Source organism: Gymnoscopelus braueri, assembly GCF_963280865.1.
Source record: "Gymnoscopelus braueri genome assembly, chromosome: 13".
NCBI lineage: Eukaryota > Metazoa > Chordata > Actinopteri > Myctophiformes > Myctophidae > Gymnoscopelus > Gymnoscopelus braueri.
In genome coordinates, this window is record NC_137615.1 from 20757193 (window position 1) to 20777349 (window position 20157).

The 20157-nt window shown below is 44.7% G+C and overlaps 1 protein-coding gene across 1 annotated transcript in view; it reads left to right on the top strand.

Annotated features, from left to right (window-relative positions):
• Nucleotides 1–546: 546 nt before the first annotated feature.
• The window catches only part of srcin1a (SRC kinase signaling inhibitor 1a), a gene marked incomplete at its 3' end in the record, with an annotated part of 60537 nt that continues 40926 nt past the window's right edge, over nucleotides 547–20157 (top strand). Inside the window, exons 1-4 of the mRNA XM_080448203.1 lie at nucleotides 547–905; nucleotides 6446–6472; nucleotides 16491–16686; nucleotides 18821–19116. Of these exons, the coding sequence (XP_080304329.1) occupies nucleotides 573–905; nucleotides 6446–6472; nucleotides 16491–16686; nucleotides 18821–19116 (852 nt within the window). The 5' untranslated portion in view covers nucleotides 547–572. The remainder of the gene's footprint in view (nucleotides 906–6445; nucleotides 6473–16490; nucleotides 16687–18820; nucleotides 19117–20157) is intronic.

The following is a 20157-nucleotide window of genomic DNA, read 5'->3' on the forward strand; positions in this document are numbered from 1 at the left end:
AAATGGAACATCCCACTGTGAAAATTCAGTTTGATTCTCACCCCTTGATCCATTGCAGAAGCGTTTTACTTTTCTCCTTTTTTTTTATTCGCCTCTGAACTTGAGATCAATAATTCTGCAGGGAGCTGATTTCTTTTACTTTTTTCTTTTTTCTGTCTCTTCTGTCTTGGTGGCAAATAGTCTAACATTCCATTCCACTCTCTCTTTCTCGCTCTCTCTCTCTCGCTCTCGCTCTCTCTCTCTCTCTCTCGTTCTTGTCCCTTCCCCGCCTTCTTATTTCCTTTCCACTCTATTTCCTGCACTCTATTCGTTTTCATCCACGTGTGGGTGCCTTGTGTGTGCCTTGTGTGTGTCTGTGTGTGTGTGTCTCCAACAATGAACGTATACATACCTGTGCCCGCATTCCTGCGTGTGTGGTGATTCACTCCTCACTCGCACGCGCCTCCCTCCCTCTCTCTCCCTCCCTGCCTCCTTTCCTTCCCCTCATTCTCTCTCTCTCCTCTTCCTCCCCCCTCCTTCCTTCCTCTCCTCTCTTCTCCACTGCAGACCAAGATGCACGCGGTGGCGGTCACATGATCTCCACAGATGACCTGGAGTACCCACGGGAGTACCGCACGCTGGGGAATGGCACGCGGCGCTTCTCCAACGTGGGCCTGGTGCACACGTCCGAGCACCGGCACACGGTCATCGCCGCCCAGAGCCTGGAGGCCCTGACCAACCTGCACAAGGCCGACATGGAGCGCAAGAGGGACGCCTTCATGGACCACCTGAAGACCAAGTACCATCAGCAGCAGCAGCAGCAGCAGCAGCACCACAGCCCGCACCACAATCCGCCGTCCCCTTCCCCGTCGCACGCCAGCATGCGGGGTAGCGCCTCCGAGCGTGAGCGGGCTGCGCGAGAACAGGTACAGTAGAGGCACGCGCGTTGGGGGTTCGCTTGTTTCTGCCATGAATACAACTGTTGTGGGGGGGGGAATATTCAAACATTAACATTATTATTAACTACTTAAACCCTGTCATCACTATTTTGTTCATTATGGGCGAAACATTTCCCCAAATTTCCTCAACATTTCCCAAATTTCTTTTTAAAACCCCCAAAATACCCCAAATACCAAAAATAGCAGATCTACAAGCTCACAACGCATCATCATACGTTGGCTATTTTTTGCTATTCATGGTAGCGTAGGCCTATAGGGCTTAAGTGGTTAAAAAATTATAAGACTCCTCCTTTCAACTGCATGGTTTGGGGTGGAGTCTGGTGTAATGTGTGGTCAAGCAGCAGATATCTCTGCTCTTTATCAGGGGCCAGCTTTTGTTGGAAAGCATACAGTGAGCGTGGTGCGGTCTGTTCAGTTGACTGAGTAAGAGGTGTGCGAAAGATCAATGTCCAGTGGGTTTTGTCTGCCATAGTAGGAAGTCTTCATTGCGCTGTCACACCCCGGTGTCTCTCTATGTCTCCCGAATCGCAGTGCCAGTGTCGTCACTGTCTGCAGACCTTCAGATAGCGAGGAAAAGCTGTCTGCACTGAGGCGTGAAGAGAGCACAAACACACACACACACACACACACACACACACACAAGCATGTGCATGCAGACACACATGCGTTCCAGCACCTGGGAATACTTCAAGACCAAATGTTTTTCATTTAGTCTTTTCATCGTTCCCTCTCTTTCTCTGTTCCATTCTAGTTTATACCTCATCAGCTTTTTCACAATTTTCCTACCTTTCATGCTTTTAACCTATCTTTTAACCTCCATATTCCACCTCTCTCTTTCTCCCATTCTCCCTTCCTGTCTCTCTCTCTCTCTCTCTCTCTCTCTCTCTCTCTCTCTCTCTCTCTCTCTCTCTCTCTCACTCTCTCTCTATCTATCTCTCTCACTCACTCTCTCTCTCAATGTCTCTCTCTCTTGTTCTTCTTCTGTGGCTGTAAATGCTGCCACTGTGCATGGGAAGGCATAAATCCGGTGTAATCATACGATAAAAAAGCATTGACGAGAGGTGAAAGGGGGAGAGAGAGAGCGAGAGAGAGATAGAGCGAGAAAGCGATAGAGAGGGAAAAGGGGGGGAGGGTGAGTGAGAGACAGGTGGAGTCCATAGTTGCCATAGCAACCTCTCCCATATATGGCAAGCCGGGGATATCGCGTTGCAAAGGTCAGGCAGTAGAGAAGGTATAGACAATCATACAACACGGAAGAGAGAGCGCGAGACAACAAACAAGATACGGAAGGGAGGGAGCTGAGAAATAAGTACGAATCGTAAAGTGACTGGGCATTTTCATCACACAGGAGAGGGGAGGGGAGGGGAGGGGAGTATCGCTCTGGGCTATAGCGTGGACGGGAAGGGGGGAGGCGGAGCAAAGCAGCCAGTCAATTAGCCAGCACCAGCAGCAGACAAGCCACCCTGTCTGCGAAGGAGTTAATCGGCTGGTGTTGTAATGAATTAAATAAAGAGTTTCCGCCGCATGTGCTACTGGAGAGGGGAAGAGAGAGAGAGAGAGAGAGGGAGAGGGAGGGAGGGAGGGAGAGTGGGAGCAAAGCGGAGGGAGAGACTGACAAAACACTACGAGGATTCACTGCACCTGACTGACAGCCTGGGATGACTGGAGTAGTGGACAGGCACAGGTGCACTGCAGGTGAGCCGATGCTGGGGGCTATTGTGTGTGTGTGTGCGCGCGGGTGTGTGCGCGTGTGTGTGTGTGTGTGTGCGTGTGTGTGAGTGTGAGTGTGAGTGTGTGTGTGTGTGTACACACAAAGACTGTGCCGGCAGGCATTGGATTCCACGCGCTGCGTGTTTGTTGTGGCTGTGGTTGTTGTGGTGACGTCTGCTGAGCAGAGCAGGTGGAAGCCGGGTGTATACAACCAGGCTCAGTGAACAGTGCTACAGGACAGCGGGTGTCATGTTCGCCTCTGTGTGCATTGTGTTCTTTTTTGGTGAGTGTACGTGTGAAGGGAATAGAGAATTAGCCGTAATGCTAGAGGTATTAGACCGGACTGGAGATGGATCAGGGAGGGATAGCATACGCTAACAGTGACGGGGAGAGGGGGGTGGGGGTACGGAGAGGATGACAAAATGAGAGGCAGGCAGGGGGTGGAGGAGAAGGAGGAGGAGAGTAAAAGCTGCTTTGCATGCAGGTCAGGTAATGCAGCGCTCCAGTCTGTGAGGCTCTGTCCTTCTGTCAGAGCCCTGCGGCCACCTCGTGCATGGTGTAGGTGAGGGTGGTTGCATGCGTGCGTGCGTGTGTGCGAGCGCTTGCATTCGTGCAGGCATATGGGCAGATGTATTCATCGAATGCGCCTGCATTGCATTCACAAGGCATGCAGTCAGGGATGCGTTTAAGCCCACAACTCCAATCCTGAAGCCTGAAACACATGGCTACATGTAGCTGCATATGTAATTCAACAGGAGGCTTTGTTACAACATGACAAGATGCTGGTTCAGATAAGCAGTAGAGGTTCCATGTAACATTTAGCTGCTAGTGTAGAGTGCATAACTATGATGAGCAGAATTCATACAGGGGGTTTCTATAAATCAAGCTATGTGCTCTGACACTACATCTAGGATTATTGTCAGGATCAAGGTTTCAGTGGATATTCCTGAGATGGATCCAAGGACGAGGCAATTCCTTGGCTAGGAATATGTTTTTATTTTATTTTATTTTTTTATATGGTTTATATTGATGGGAGGTTATAATTATGCATGCAAACAGTTAAACGCATGTATCATTATCACTCCACTGTTAGTGTTAATTTTCTCTGGAAACACTTTGAAGTCACACCCAGGGCTTCGTTTGCAACTCAAAGTCCAATTAGTGTAATTGCAACTCCTAGTGGAGTTGAAACAACTCAAATTGATGAAGGAAAACAGTGTTTATCAGATTTTATCTTTTGAATAAGTCATATTTAAGCAACAGGAAAACACATGCGCACGCACGCACGCACGCACGCACGCACACGCACACGCACACGCACACGCACACACACACACACACACACACACACACACACACACACACACACAAACAAATCACTTCTGCATCATTAAAACCAGCCCACAGAATAATTGTGCTTTGTGGAAAACAAGATTATTACCATTGTCTGAACAAGTGAACTGCAATTATTTATGATGGCAATGGAAGCCCTGAGCCACTGTCAGTTCTGGGTTATCAAGGGCCGCCGTAGGGCCCCAGCTAGACTGGATGAATGACTGACAGGTAGACAAGGCCTATCCCAGCCCTTCCCACAGAGAGCTCGTGTACAGTCTTAACCCTGGAAGTGACCTACTTTACACATGGCGTCACAAAGCCTGGTCTGACTGACAAAGAGCTTTTCGGTCACTTGCTTAAGAAGAGCGAGTTGGTTCAGTTAAGTACAGTAAACAGCACACGTACGAAACAGATAAATAAAATAGAGTGACTAAGAGATAGGGATTATTAGACTCAGTGTCACATCAAAGTGCTACTGAGGCTGGAAAACTCTACACTGCAAGAAAGGAAGCGTGGTTTGAGCTTTCTCTCCCTATCAGTTTTGACCCCTCTTGCCAGAGTGCCAAAAAAGCTAGATGCTCCCAGCTATCTGCTATTTTTGAATAGCCAAAGTATGAGAACCAATGTGCTACAGTATATATACACTGTATAGTGAATGACACAGCTTTCCCGGTTTTAATGGGTTAATGCTGTCTTAAGCCCCAACCTTAAACACATATGAGCCTCCATGCTTCAATGGAAATAGCAATCACGTCTGTAGGACAAAATATGTAGTATACAGTATATATATTTTTTTTGATCAGTGCTATATTGCAGTAGAAGTGCAGGGGTGTGACTACAGTACCTTGCTGTATATCTGTAGCTCAGTCTACTGTGTTCCTGGTAAGAAATCATCATCTTCTGATTAGTTTAATGATATGAAGGATCTGTCTGTATTCCTTCATAATAAATCAGAAGAAGTTATGGTGAGAAGGAGACAGAGAAAATCAATGGGGAGAAAAGGGTGGCATCGGAGCCAAAATGAGGGGAAATTAAATACACGGTTAAATTACATTGAAGTAATAATCTGTTTGCTCTCCATGTTTATGGAAATAAATCTAGGCTTATGTTGAGGTGATATTAAAAAGGAAAGCAGATAATGAAAAACTCACAACGATCATAAATCAAAACTCGCCTGTCAGTTCTTTTTATTCTCTTTTTTTCTCGTTGCAGTGGGTAATATGGCCACTGTAGATGGGATGGTGAATGGACTGAAAATTGCCTGAAGATAAGAATGATATCTAGAATAAGAGTTTGGATTGGACTTAAAATTCATGAACTGCCCTCATCTTTTCCATTTCCATGTCATTTTGAGGTATTTCTGGACCGTCGGTGGCTTGGCCTGGTTTTTAACAGAGGGGTAATTATGTTTTAATGGCAGGCATATTCTTCCTGAGGCCTCAGCTTGCATGTGAACACCTTTTCATATGTAGCAGAGCAAAAAGAAGGGCCAAATTGATGGAAAGAGTTGTGAGAGCCGGAGATACAACATGGTTTTGAAAAAAATAGGAGTTAAGGTGCTGAATATGAGATGGAAGATAGAGGCAGGTGAATCTGCGGGTGTGGGGGGGTGGACAGATATGGGAAAATGAAATGGGGGTGTGTGTGGGTGGGTGGCGGGGGGGGGGGGGGAGAGCATCTGCTGCAGAGAAGTCTGGGAGATAGGCCAAAATCCAAATAACAGTGAGGGCCTTGCCTTTTAATTCAATTTCACTCTTTTCCATTCCTCTTGCCATAGGTCACACTTGACAGTTCAATGGCGTTTCAGGCACGCTGTAACCCTACACTGGCACAGCAAATGCCACTCCCCATGTCCTTCAGTCAGCCAATAAACAACACCAATGATTGCAGCTTTATTGAACCACTTCAGAATCACCAATGGGCACCATTCCCCACACGAACCCTAGCACCCCTATTCTGGGCAGTTCATAATTGGCGAACATTCTGTGAAAAAAAAAACATACAAGCTCACAACGCTTCACGTTGTGAGCTTGTAGATCAGATATTTTTGGCAAGGACATTAAGATGTAGAGTGAAAATAGGAGGGGGCCAAGTATAATCCGCCTGGGGGACCCCGTCAATGAAGTATATTGGGTTTAAGTGGTTAATTACTTGTCATAGACTCTACACACCAATACTATTCAGGTATTGTTTCTTACAGTATAATGCAGAGGCTGTTCTCATATGCTGGGAGGACTGTGGGAATGGAAAATTGAATGGTCATACATGGAAAAGCATTTGATTTTGTGTCAAGGGGCCCGTGGGGGCTTATTCCAATTTTGCTATTCCCATACATCCCCCTTGCCTCACCCAGGCCATCACTGGTGTTTTACAATGGTTGATTGGCAAGGTAAATGTCTAACCCATCTCTCTATTTGTCCTTCTTCCACTTTCCCTCTTTCTTCCCCCAATGAATGCTGCAGCAACAGCCCAACTACTGGAGCTTTAAGGTCAGTGCTATAAGTCCAATTGTCTCTGTGTGTTATCATCCTCATATTCATTGTGTGTGTGTGTGTGTGTGTGTGTGTGTGTGTGTGTGTGTGTGTGTGTGTGTGTGTGTGTGTGTGTGTGTGTGTGTGTGTGTGTGTGTGTGTGTGTGTGTGTGTGTGTGTGTGTGTGTGTGTGTGCCCGTGCGTGCGTGCGTGCGTGCGTGTGTCTGTGTGTGCGTCTTGAGTGCCTGTGTGCCTGTGTGTGTTAGAGCTCTGTGATGCGTGTCTCTTTCTATCACTTCCGACTGTTGAAGCACTATTAGCCAGCACAGTAATTCCCAGGGTCCCACTGCGATGTGCCTATACTGCACCATTGGCTCTCAGCGGAATTGGTGTGTCTAGTCTACACTCTTAAATGGGGGGGGGGGGCAGGGGGGGGCATCTTAAACCTCTGAAGCTCCTTTTAATCTGTAGGAAATTATTCTCTGGCTTTATGATACCTCAGTCAGCTAGCACTAGTGTGACCTTGCCTAAGCATTATCCAGGCTAATAATGTGCAGTAGACGTTAAGAAGTTTCAGACGTGCTGAATTAACAGTTTGACATTACCATGGCAACTTGAATCGATGCTGCGCTGCAGGGAAAGTTATCCATAGGTTGCATGAAGAAAGGCTGTGATTGTGTGGTGTAGATTGACATGATAGGTATAGGTACACTATACTATGATGGGTATAGTGTACAACATACATGGCATGTATGTCAAACAGTTTTAGTACATTGGTCCATACACTGCATATACCGTATTTCGCTTTGAAGTTAGTGCTCTACCACTTCTCAACATGTGCCAGACTTTGGTCTTGGTTGGTCAGTGGTTCTCAACCTGTGGGTCGGGACCCGTCCGCACATGATTTGAGTGACAATTTAAGGACTTTTTAACCTTTTTAACCTTTTTAACCTTTTTAATACCTTAAAGAAAATAAATGAAATGAAATGAAATGCATCAAAAGTAACCAACAAACTAGACTATAAAAACTTGTCAAACATAAGTCAAATTGTCAAATAATATAAGAAAGAGGCAAAAAAAAATGAAAATATCTATAAGCTCAGAACACCTTTTCACAATATTTATCTGTGGAACAGTCAAACAAAATGTAATAACTCAACTCCATACAATTCCAAGTGCTTGTCAGGGTGGTGGAGTCCCCAGTTCAAATGTGATTATTTTGGGGGCTCCACAGTTTAAATGTGATTCTTTTTTTTTGGGGGGGGTCCCCAAATTCTTTCGGGGTCGCGTCCTGAAAAGGTTGAGAACCACTGGCGTAGGTTATTGTATGTCATAGAGCCTGTTGAGAGAGGTACAGTAGGATGTTGTACTGTATGGACTCTATAGAGCTTATTGAGAGACGGTTAGGTTGTTACGTCATAGAAGCTGTTGAGGGCCGGGAGGCTTTGACATGTGTGATGGAAGTGGCCAGGGGGCCAGTATACCAAACCCTTACAATTAAAATGACAAGTGGAGCTTCAGATGTCAAACCAACACACACATATTTCATACGTGTTCATGGTTAAATTAAGAATTCATGGGCATACTGCTTTAGTCAAAGATTATTGTGGCGGCAGTGAAGGTGTGTGTTTGTGTTGGTGTGATAGCACAATGCAGAAACAAAAACACCATCAATCAACTGGTCTTGTTGAGTGGCAACACGTTTATAGTACCGGGGAGGCGGTTTGCTTTCAGTGCACCTTCCTCTGTGAAGATAGCCTTCTTGTTGTCTTGTCTTCAAATCAAAGTGGCACTTCATGATGCCTTTTACCCGTTTTCTGAATGTGATCAAGGAAGTGCCAGCATCACAGTTGGTAGCTGACGCAAGATAGGACAATAGACGACAGCATAAAGCATCTTTAAAAACAACTAGAGTTGACCATATAGTGCTATTACAGCAACATGTGAGTAAAAAATCACACCCAGTGTGAAGTGGGCGGTGTGGTCACAGTGGTCATCACAGTGATGGAAGTTCACTTAAAGAAAAGTAATATTGTGGTGCTATTTATTAACAATAAACAATAAATAAACAATGGTTGGTCCACAATGGGTGATTCACTTAAAAAAAACATAAATGTGTTTTTTTTAAGTGCATGGTCCTATGTATAGGGCTATGCACATGTGTCATGTGTTTCACTAGCCAATCACAGTCCTGAATAGAGTCAGCCAATAAAGTCAGCCAATCATATTACAGCTAGCATTGAATGTGTAGGGGTTAGGGGTGTACAATGGTGGCCAATCACGGTGCAGGGTTAGGGGGGTACAATGGTGGCCAGTGATTTGCATTGAATGTGTAGGGTTAGGGGTGTAGGGGGGTACAATGGTGGCCAATCACAGTGCAGTGAATGTCGATGTCCAAACCTCACATATAGGCAGGGGTGAGCTGAAGGGGGTGCTACGGGGGGGGACACTATGGGGCTGGGGGCTCGCGCGTGCTCCACATGCACGAGCAGCTCCACATGCACGCGCGAGCACACACCGTCAGTCGCCCGCGAGCCGTCAATCATTAACACAACAACGCACTGTCAGGGGCGAGCCATCTTTAACACCTTAAACAATGGCCTCAACCTGGCTGCTTTGCATAACAGTAGGCTACTCTAGAAAAGCCATGGAGTGTGAAAGGGTTAATCGCTTATCAGAGGACACAAGAGCTACAAAGTTATCCCTGTCTAGCTCTGGTCCATAGCGTTAGAAGGAGTTCTCCTTAACGTTATGGTACTCGTACTTTCCATTCTTTCCCTCTAGCACAGCCTCTCGTCTGTAGTAAAAATAAAAAATACACTTTTGGTACTCACCAAAACAAAGACGGTTTAATGGAGTTGAAAGCCTATTCTACTAAGTGGGAACACTCTGAGCCCCCACCTCACGTCTAAAATACACTTTTTGGCCAGAAAATAAAATATTTCACCGGAAGGAAGAATCTGGTCAATAGGAAAATTCCATTGACCATATCTGTAGAGGGCACTGTGGAGTAACCAAAAACAGGTTTTAATTCCGGTGAAATATTTTCTTTTCTGGCCAAAAAGTGTATTTTAGACGTGAGGTGGGGGCTCACAGTGTTCCCATTTAGTAAAGTAGGCTTTCAACTCCATAAAACAGTCTTTGTTTTGGTGAGTAGCAAAAGGGTATTTTTTATATTTTTTACTTGTTTTAAAAACCACTGTTTTGAAAGCAATGAGTATTTCAACTAGCACTGAGCTGAGTGGCTGTGCACATGCCCGCGCGCGTGCACGTGCGCGCGTGCACGTGACGTCATAAAATATAGCCCCCATAGTTCAAAAATCCACAGCTCACCACTGCATATAGGGGTGGTTGCACCGCCCAAAAATCACACCCAGTGTGAAGTGGGCGGTGTGGTCATCACAGTGGTCATCATAGTAATGGAAGCTCACTTCCAAAAAAAAAATTTTTTTGGAAGTGCATAGTCCTATTTATAGGTTATTAATGTCATCATGTGTCTCGATAGCCAATCACAGTGCTGAATAGAGTCAGCCAATAGAGTCAGCCAATCACAGTACAGCTAGGGGTGTACTAATGAGCCAATCACAGTACAGAGAATGAGGTGTCCCAACTCCACTTATAGGGGCGGCTACACCGCCCAAAAATGCATAAAATGTAAGATGTAATGTAAAGATTCAAAGGCAGAAAAAGTACGTTTTAGTCTCGATTTAAAAGTGTCAAAGAAGGGACAGTCCTAACATGGAAGGGTAGGCTATTCCACAGCAACAGCAAAGGCTCTAACTGGCTCACGGGACAGTAAAAAGCATCTGGTCAGAGGATCTAAGTGGCCTAGTGGTGGAATGGGGGCACAGGAGGTCCGTCCATTCAGGGCTAATGGAACCCAGGGAGGGCATCTACTAGGAAAATAGATTGGGGCAGAGGAGGATAAAAGATTGCCAATCTGAACTGAAAGGTTTCGATCTTGGAGGTACAATGTGAACCTATTTAAGGCTGTTCCCTGAATGACAACTCCATGTTTGAGTTGTGAAATACGAATTTTGTGGTCAGCTATGTCGGAAGCGGTGCTTAGGTCCAGCAGTAAATAACACAGCCACCAGAATCAACAGTTTGTAATGTTTTCAATTTTTTTTTATATAAAATGGAACATCACCTGTACCAAGACAGCTGTTCATAATTGACAGAAGGCTTGGGCCAAAACTGTCAAATGCCTCTTTAAGGAGGTGTGAATGTTAAGACAGCAGGTTGTGGGTTTCATATCGGAAACTATATCCAGTAAACAACGGAGAGACACAGGCGCAAATTAATATAATAGCAGTAGACACAGGAGGGACAGAAGGTGAGATGCATGATCTAATATCAGCTACCTTAACAACAAACAGAGATAAAAAGGTTTTCACAGGTTCGTAATGCATTTATAGTGTCAATAATACCCTACGCTCTCACAGTTTTCTCAGCATCTTGGTATTTAGTCAAACAGTCTCTCGGGATATTGTAAACTTTAATACTTTAAGCTTATCCTTTTTCCATTCATGCTCTGCCTAGCTTCTACAGTCCTACCTCACGGCACAGGTAGTATCATTTTGTGCAGGGCTGAGATTTGGGTTTAGGACACCTGGATTTAAGGGGGGCTACAGGGTCAAGGATGCTTAAACAGGTGGAGTTAAATAAAGTGACCAACTATTCAACACTCAGGTGGTGGTGGGGTAGGGGGGTCACGTCAATAGTACTGGAGTTAGGAGCAGCTATTGGAGTTTCAAACAGTTAATATAGTGAGAGGGATGACCAGGCAGATGAGGTAGTTTGAGCATTAGGCAGGTATTCGATAGGTACTTAATAATGTCGATGAATACATTCACCAATATTGACAGACACAACTATGTCCAGTTAAATCAAAGGGTGAAAATGGCGAAAACAAAATGATTGACAGTTGCAGCCTCAAAACCTGTGAGGATTTCGACTGCTGTTTTCCATCCTCCTCCTTTTCACGGGCAAAAAGGATTACGACATCACCCCCTCCCCTAGGAACATGCCATTTCCCCCCCTCTCTCTCTCTCTCTGTCTCTCTCCGATGGCATCAGTGAAAAATCCACAGCAATTTTGTCTGAGTAATCTTTTTCCATTCATTGACGACTTCCAGAGACATAGGGGAGATCTGAGGAGGGGCTACTTTGGGTCAGACAGGCATTGATGTGGACATTTACAAGGATTACAAGATGAAGACAAAGGGATGTGAGAAAAATGTATTGCCTCACCCTCCTCCAACCCCATACAGTTTTCTGACTGGAAATGCTTGTGTGGCTGTGGTGGTGAGAGATAGGCTCAGAAGAACAGTTTCTTTATTAAAAAAAGGGACATTGTGACTGTGAGAGGTGTGAGTGACATGACAGAGGGTAGATCGAGTAAAGAGTGTGTGTGTGTGTGTGGGGGGGGGGGGGGGGGGGCAGAGGCAAAGGCAGGTGTACAAGCTGAGGTGAAAAGAAAATGAACGGAGGAGGTGCGAGACCTGTTACAATGTTCCTCGAGATTCGAGAAATATACCCAGGATAGGAGGAACACTCTCTTTTCACATAAATCTGTCTGTCCCCTCAGTGGGGCCCAGACAACTAGCGAATCACTTATCGGCATCTTAATTAGAAGACTGGCAGTCGTGGTGGTGGTGGTGGTAGTGGTGGTGGGTGGGTGGGGACGGGATAACAGGTAACCCACTGCTACAGGTCTTTGTTCCTTGATTATACTCTCTCTAATCCTATGCCATTATAATGTGCAGCCCTATTATTGGAGTGCTGGATCACTTTAGCAACAACTACTGTATTACCCTGACCGTATTACTGAGCTACCCTTTGTGTGTGTGTGTGGGGGCTGGGGGCTGGGGGCGGGGGGACAAGGGGACAAAAAGACAAGGAGGGAGGAGGCTGCATGGGTTTTAATAGGCCTACACCTAATAGCCTCAGGTATGATGTTTGAGGCAGCTATGTCCTCCTTTTTCCATTTAGTCATGTGCCGTGCGAGATCTTTTTGTTCTCGTCTAGATCCTCTCCTCTGCTACGCTCTAATAACACACCAGTAGTGTAGAGTTCTAGATCCTCTCCTCTGCTATGCTCTAATAACACACCAGTAGTGTAGAGTTCTAGATCCTCTCCTCTGCTATGCTCTAATAACACACCAGTAGAGTAGAGATCTAGATCCTCTTCTCTGCTATATGCTCTAATAACACAACCGTAGTGTAGAGTTCTAGATCCTCTCCTCTGCTATATGCTCTAATAACACACCAGTAGTGTAGAGTTCTAGATCCTCTCCTCTGCTATGCTCTAATAACACAACAGTAGTGTAGAGTTCTAGATCCTCTCCTCTGCTACGCTCTAATAACACAACAGTAGTGTAGAGTTCTAGATCCTCTCCTCTGCTACGCTCTAATAACACACCAGTAGTGTAGAGTTCTAGATCCTCTCCTCTGCTATGCTCTAATAACACAACCGTAGTGTAGAGTTCTAGATCCTCTCCTCTGCTATGCTCTAATAACACACCAGTAGTGTAGAGTTCTAGATCCTCTTCTCTGCTATGCTCTAATAACACACCAGTAGTGTAGAGTTCTAGATCCTCTCCTCTGCTATATGCTCTAATAACACACCAGTAGTGTAGAGTTCTAGATCCTCTCCTCTGCTATGCTCTAATAACACACCAGTAGTGTAGAGTTCTAGATCCTCTTCTCTGCTATGCTCTAATAACACAACAGTAGAGTAGAGATCTAGATCCTCTCCTCTGCTTCTCTAATAACACACCAGTAGTGTAGAGTTCTAGATCCTCTCCTCTGCTTCTCTAATAACACACCAGTAGTGTAGAGTTCTAGATCCTCTCCTCTGCTATGCTCTAATAACACAACAGTAGTGTAGAGTTCTAGATCCTCTCCTCTGCTATGCTCTAATAACACAACAGTAGTGTAGAGTTCTAGATCCTCTCCTCTGCTATATGCTCTAATAACACAGCAGTAGTGTAGAGTTCTAGATCCTCTCCTCTGCTATATGCTCTAATAACACAACAGTAGTGTAGGGTTCCCTCTGCAATCCAGGGCCATCGAACACGTGCTGTTGAATGGCACCTGGAAGGTGAGTGGTGCAGAGAACCAGAGTGTGTGTGTGTGTGTGTGTGTGCGTGCGTGCGTGCGTGCGTGCGTGCGTGCGTGCGTGCGTGCGTGCGTGCGTGCGTGCGTGCGTGCGTGCGTGCGTGCGTGCGTGCGTGCGTGCGTGCGTGCGTGCGTGCGTGCGTGTGTTTGTATTGCCACAGTCCTAGATGACTCAGAGTCCCATCATGCAGCACTACCCTTTGTGTTAAAGGATCTACACCATGAATAAAAAAAAAAAATTGATATTTAATATCATATGGTGTATGTCCCTCAAACCTTTTTCAAAATGTTTGAGCCTAAATCATCACTCAGATATACTCATCCCAAGTCAATTGTCTCTGGCTTATACAGCACTTTCAGCTGCAATACCAAAACGTCCTTTTGGGCAGGGGGGGGGCTACTGAGCAATTCTGTCTGGCCATCATCAATGCAATGGCAAGGCAAGTGATGTCACTTGCATTGCCATTCTGAAATGGCCTGTTCAGACACGCCCATTCTGAAAATCTCTGAAATGAGAATGAATGACTGAATGTTAAAAAAAAATATTTTTTGGGGTACAAGAGACACTGGGGAGCCCAAAAAATACCCCCCCCCCAAAAAAAAAATTTAATTCATGGTGTGTCCCCTTTAAATATCAACACATTGAGGATGGAAATCATGATAGGGCTGTTAATTAAAATGCATGTACAAATAGATTATCCACATGAGTTGATAAAGAGCAACAAACTTATGTACAGACACTGGAAACTATACATCGTGCCCCATCAATATTGTACACGGCTCCACAGCTGGACATTCTGCACCTTTCTCAGTATCGGTATCATATCGACAGCAGTTGTTGAAGGACTGGACACAATTACACATACAGTTCATTTCCCTCCCAAACAGATTTTCCTGAGTGTTTCTTGGATTCCAATGGGTGTCTTTTTCAGTGGAACTATGCTTCTTGAATACTGATGTTAGGTTCAACAGACATTGTGAGAAGTAGTGCTCGGTTCGGGTGCATTATGCAGTTTCCCTTGCCTCAAAAATATCACAGTATTCTCTATTTTAGCAGTGGCATGAAACAGGTATTTCTGAACACAGAAGCAAAATAGCTTTCAACTTCACAAAGCTGCAGTTCAAAGGACAGCTACAGAAACCACGTCGCACTTTGTAGACATGACAGTGTTTTGAGACAGTCTTACTCATCTTTTGCAGAAAACTGTTGCTTCCATGTGCCGAGTCTAACCGTGGGCTTTGCTTTTTACGAATATTCCCAGTGTAATTTCACGCTAATCTCTTGGCTGTCTCACTGAAGCCAGCAAGGGTATTATACTCTGCAGGGGTGTTGCTGAGTGGCGCTCTGTGCTTGTCTCTGGAACTACTGGCTGTGTTGTATGGTGTGGTCATTGCTTAGATAAATGACCCCATTAGAGAGCACATGGGGTGGGCGATCCATCAGTATCAGCATCGCCCTGCGTGCTCAGACGTTGTCTGTCCTGGACACCACCACTACCATTTGGGGCACTGTTTCTCAACCAGTGGTCCATGGTCCATGACCACTAGTGGTCCATGGACCACACCATAATGACAGGTGGTCCATGGGAAAATGTTTAAAAAAATATATTCTGTAGCTGTTACATGTATCAAAAATATCTTTACCTAATATTTCGGGAAGTCTATCAAATGCAATAATAACTGATAAAATGGCATAACTGAAAATCTACAAGCTCATCGCAGCGTGGTGCATTTTGAGCTTGTAGATCTGTTATTGTTGGTGCATGAGTAAGTATGAATTAGTCATGTTAAATTAGTTTTAAAAAATCGATTATAACAAATTATAAATACTTTTATAGTTAAATAGAAATGACTATGTTGGAAAAAAAACTACACAAAAAGTTAGAATATGAAGATAGGAGGTTTCTGCCCGACAGCAACGAAATAATACAAATAAATCAGCTGTGTTCCACTGGGTTTGTGATAGTGAACATAGTCGCTGTGCGGTTGCAGTGGATGTGTCTGGAGCCACCATCCAAACAGTCAACAGTTGGCATTCTGGGAGCTCATTACGGCAGTCTCCGAGCGAGAAGGGAGACGCTATTGTACTGTATGGCGGTGGGGATAGGGGAGCTGATAACTTCAAGTTCCTCTGCAGTGTACACGTCTCCGAGGACCTCACATGGGCCACACACACCACGCACGTGGTGGGAAAAAGGCTCAACGACGTCTGTACTGCCTCAGGCGACTGAACAAATTCAGCATGAGCCCCCGCATCCTCAGGACGTTCTACAACCACAGCACCATCGAATCAACCCCAAACCCGACATGCGCTTATGGCAAAACTGACATACGTACAGACTCTGGAGTTGTTTTGTGTATCCTCAGAGGTGTTTCCTCTAAGCGCGATGTCCTGAGGTTTTGTGCCAACCACACAGCCTTACCTTGGGTGACCGTTTTTGTGCTGCAGTAAGACATGTCAGACACCACAACGCCAGTAATTGTCAGTGAATTACTGGTAGCTAAACCATTGCGACGTTGTCGTTAATCTTGCTGTGTGTGTGTGTGTGTGTGTGTGTGTGTGTGTGTGTGTGTGTGTGTGTGTGTGTGTGTGTGTGTGTGTGTGTGTGTGTGTGTGTGTGTGTGTGTGTGTGTGTGTGTGTGTGTGTGTGTGTTGTTTGTGTGCACTGTGCATGCGCACAAGTGTGTTCCTTCTTTTTAACATTCTGTCCACTCTGTCCTCCATCAGCCCGGTTCAATCCAACCGACTCTCTCTCTCCCTCTCTTTCTCTCCCTCTCCCTCCCTCCATCCCTCTCTCTCTCGCTCTCTCTCTCTCTTTCTTTCTCTCTCTCTCTGTCTCTCTCCCTCCCTCTCTCTCTCGCTTTCTCTTCTCAATAATAACACTTTGAGTTGGTGTGTGCCTGCCTCCTCTACAGAGCCGGAGCCCGCGGCACTCTCAGTCAACTCAGTCTGGGCTCGCTGACCAGGCCGCCAAGCTCTCCTTCGCCTCGGCCGAATCCCTGGAGACCATGTCCGAGGCCGACATGCCGCTGGGATTCAACCGCATGAATCGCTTCCGCCAGAGCCTGCCGCTGTCCCGCTCCGCCAGTCAGAGCAAGCTACGCTCGCCAGGTAAGGGTCATGGATGCATGGACCACATTGACACAGCCGCCATTTTATCTCATACTTTTACTTTATACCCCCTGAGTATGAAGTTACCACAAAATGGCCGTCATGTGAATATGGTCTATTAACATACTTGTACACATGATGTAACACTGTGTGTGTGTGTGTGTGTGTGTGTGTGTGTGTGTGTGTGTGTGTGTGTGTGTGTGTGTGTGTGTGTGTGTGTATGTGTGTGTGTGTGTGTGTGTGTGTGTGTGTGTGCGTGTGCGTGCACGTGCGTGCGTGCGTGTATGTATATATGTATATACTGTGTAAGTATATACATATATATACATATATATATATATATATATATATATATATATATATATATATATATATATATATATATATATATATATATATATAATGTATGCAAATATACAGTATACTATAATGTATGTTTTATTTCTTTTGTGTCCCACAACCCCTTGTGAGTGGTCCTCAACTTTTTAACTTGTATGTTGCGGACACTTTAATAAAAAAGATATCTATCTATTTATCTACATGTATAATATATATATAAAGTATATATTAAGCTGGAGCAATGTTGACAGCTGCCATAATTAGCTTCTGTAATGTGTGGCTATGTATGCTGTGCTTTCAGAGGTACAGTGGATTGGGATGGGGTATTCTCACTTCAACAGCTTGAGCGTCTAATTGCTCCCACTGCACAGCTTTATGTTCAAAATAACTCCTTGCAGTCATAAGTCTAATGATTTGTGATGTTATGTCTCTGCACATTAATAGTTGTGAACAATCTATGCCACGAGAACACAGATGATCTCGTCAGACATGTCACGTTTCAAGTTAATGTGTCGCCATTTTAAAAACAGATTTCATACAATATAGCACAAGTACACCATCTACCATCATCACTTAATGACCTTTATTACACTGATATATTATCTCTCACCTAGTGCAGTTAAGCGTGTACAGTACACCTCTTAGAGTGCTCACATTCACTGTGGCACTATTACAGCGATACGATTTAGTAAGGTAGGTTGTGGGAACTGTTCACATATTGAAGTGTTACAGTACATCTCTATTAGCATATCGAGGCGAGGACAGGTTATTATGGGACTGTTGGGGTAAAAAAAAAACTAAACAAGACAGGTTTAGTACCGTAAGGCCATGGCAGTGAGGAGAGGATTAGTGTATAGCCTGGCTCAGACTCATAAACACGGAGGCATAAGGTTATGCCAAGCACGGCGGGATAAAGAGGCAGCTGTAAAACTGTCCTGACAGTGACTGATGAGGAGCCGTTTTGAAGAGCTAGAACACAGTGGACCTGTCAGTCTCACTTGTCTCTGTCTCTGTATGAACTACGGGTTCACTGTAAAATCCTGAGTGTTAATTGAACTCAAGAGAGTGAACAAATATAAACAAATGGACCATTTGGTCCAATCGCATTTGGTTATATTTATCACTGAGGATTTTATTGTGTGCGCCCCTTTGTTTTCAGCTCTCTCCCCGCAGCATCGCCCTCATTTTTCCTGACTGTCATCATCTCCCTTTCTTTGTTCTTTCTTGTCATCATTTCTTCTCCATCATCTCGGTCTGACACCCTTTTCATGGCTCTGTGAGGCGAGCCATCTAGAAATGGGTCTGTCTGTGATTCTGTATATGGGGCTAATCTCACAAACCATCCCTGCTAAATGTTTTGTGCATGCTGCCAGTGGGCGAAGGAGGTATATCCCTGCATTTCTTTCTCATATGTTTTATATATATTTAAAATATCTAAAGGTAGGTAGTACAGTAAGTGATTTTCTTTGGTTAAAATAAGTGTTAAATAGCTCTATATGCTGATAGTACTCATTGCTATAGAGTGTTTGTTCAGTAACAGGAGTCTCTACGTCTCTCCAGCTCTTTATTAAACAGAAAATGCATTTTCAGTTCAGGATACCAATTTTATCCAATCAGGATAGAGAACTCAGTCAGGATACAGATTAAACAAGTGAAATTGGAAGTTATGACACAAAGAAATGAGCAGACAAAATTGGAGCTGGAACACTATAAAAATGGGTACTCTCTCCTGATTGGCTGACATTCTGTCACCTACCTGAGTTATTAGACCCTGTCTTATTTTTATTTTTTTTAGGTGTGCTGTTCCTGCAGTTCGGGGATGAGACGCGGCGCGTGCACATCACCCACGAGCTAAGCAGCCTGGACACGTTGCACGCGCTCATCGTGCACATGTTCCCCCAGAAGCTGACGGCGGGCATGCTCAAGTCGCCCAACACGGCCATTTTGATCAAGGACGAGGCGCGCAACGTTTTCTACGAGCTGGAGGATGTCAGGGACATCCAGGACCGCAGCATCATCAAGATCTACCGCAAGGAGCCCATCTACGCATCCTACCCCGCCGCACCACACCTGGCTAACGGGGACCTGAGGGTGAGCAGGGTGGATTGGAAGGGTATGGAGGGGTGGGGATTGAGTGACGTACATTTGGAGGGCTATTTAAAGGGAAACTTTCAACCTAAATTCCATTGTTCTGATGTGAGGGAGATCAATAATTTAGTGCAGGGGTCTTCAACAGGGGGTCCGGGACCCCTAAGGGATCCTCAGAGTTACCGCTAAATGATAGGATTTTATTTTTTTCATTAACCACTTTAAACCTTAGCATCCCTATTCTGAGGGGGACATTAACCAAAAATAGTAGATCTACAAGCTGTGAGGCGTTAAGAGATTTGGTGTTATGGGAAAAAAGAGCAGACTAAGTAAAGACTGAAAGGTCAAGTTTTCTATTTTGACGGTTTAACTGTCAAAACTAAATGTCTGAACATAACTTGAATCCAACATACACTGCTGTCAAACAAGTCTATAAGCTATCTATGAAATCTATGAAAACGTTTAATCTGCAACACAATTTTACAATATGTTGTGGGGGTCCCTACTTCATCTCTCTCTCAGCTAGGGGATCCTTAGCCTAAAAAAGTTGAAGACCCCAGATTTAGTATAAGAATACCCTATATCTTCTGTTTTCCTCTGCAAAATGTTGATCAAACGCATCGTTGCGTTTTTTTTTTTATCGCCATTTCGCAATGTCAACTATTTGCAGAGAAGTACACAGAAAACATGGGGTATTTTTTGTCACACTATTATTGATCTCCTCACAACATGGTATTAGGTTGAAAATTGGCCAAGTATCCCTTTAAGAGTAATCCTTGCAGATCTCATACAAATCTGATCTTATAGCCTAGAATAGCACATTTACCTGTTTATATTATTGTATTACAGCGCTGTAAATAAATGGAGACTGTGGGTTTCTTAGACAGGGTAATAGAGGGTGTGTTTTTCTTTTTTACTTTTCCCAGCAATAACCTGCAAACAGTTGGGGCAGCGTATGTGGGTTAGTAATTTACCAGCTATTCCTTCTGGAAATGCATTTTCTTATCTCCAAGTGGGCCATCTGTTGATGTGACACCAGAGAAC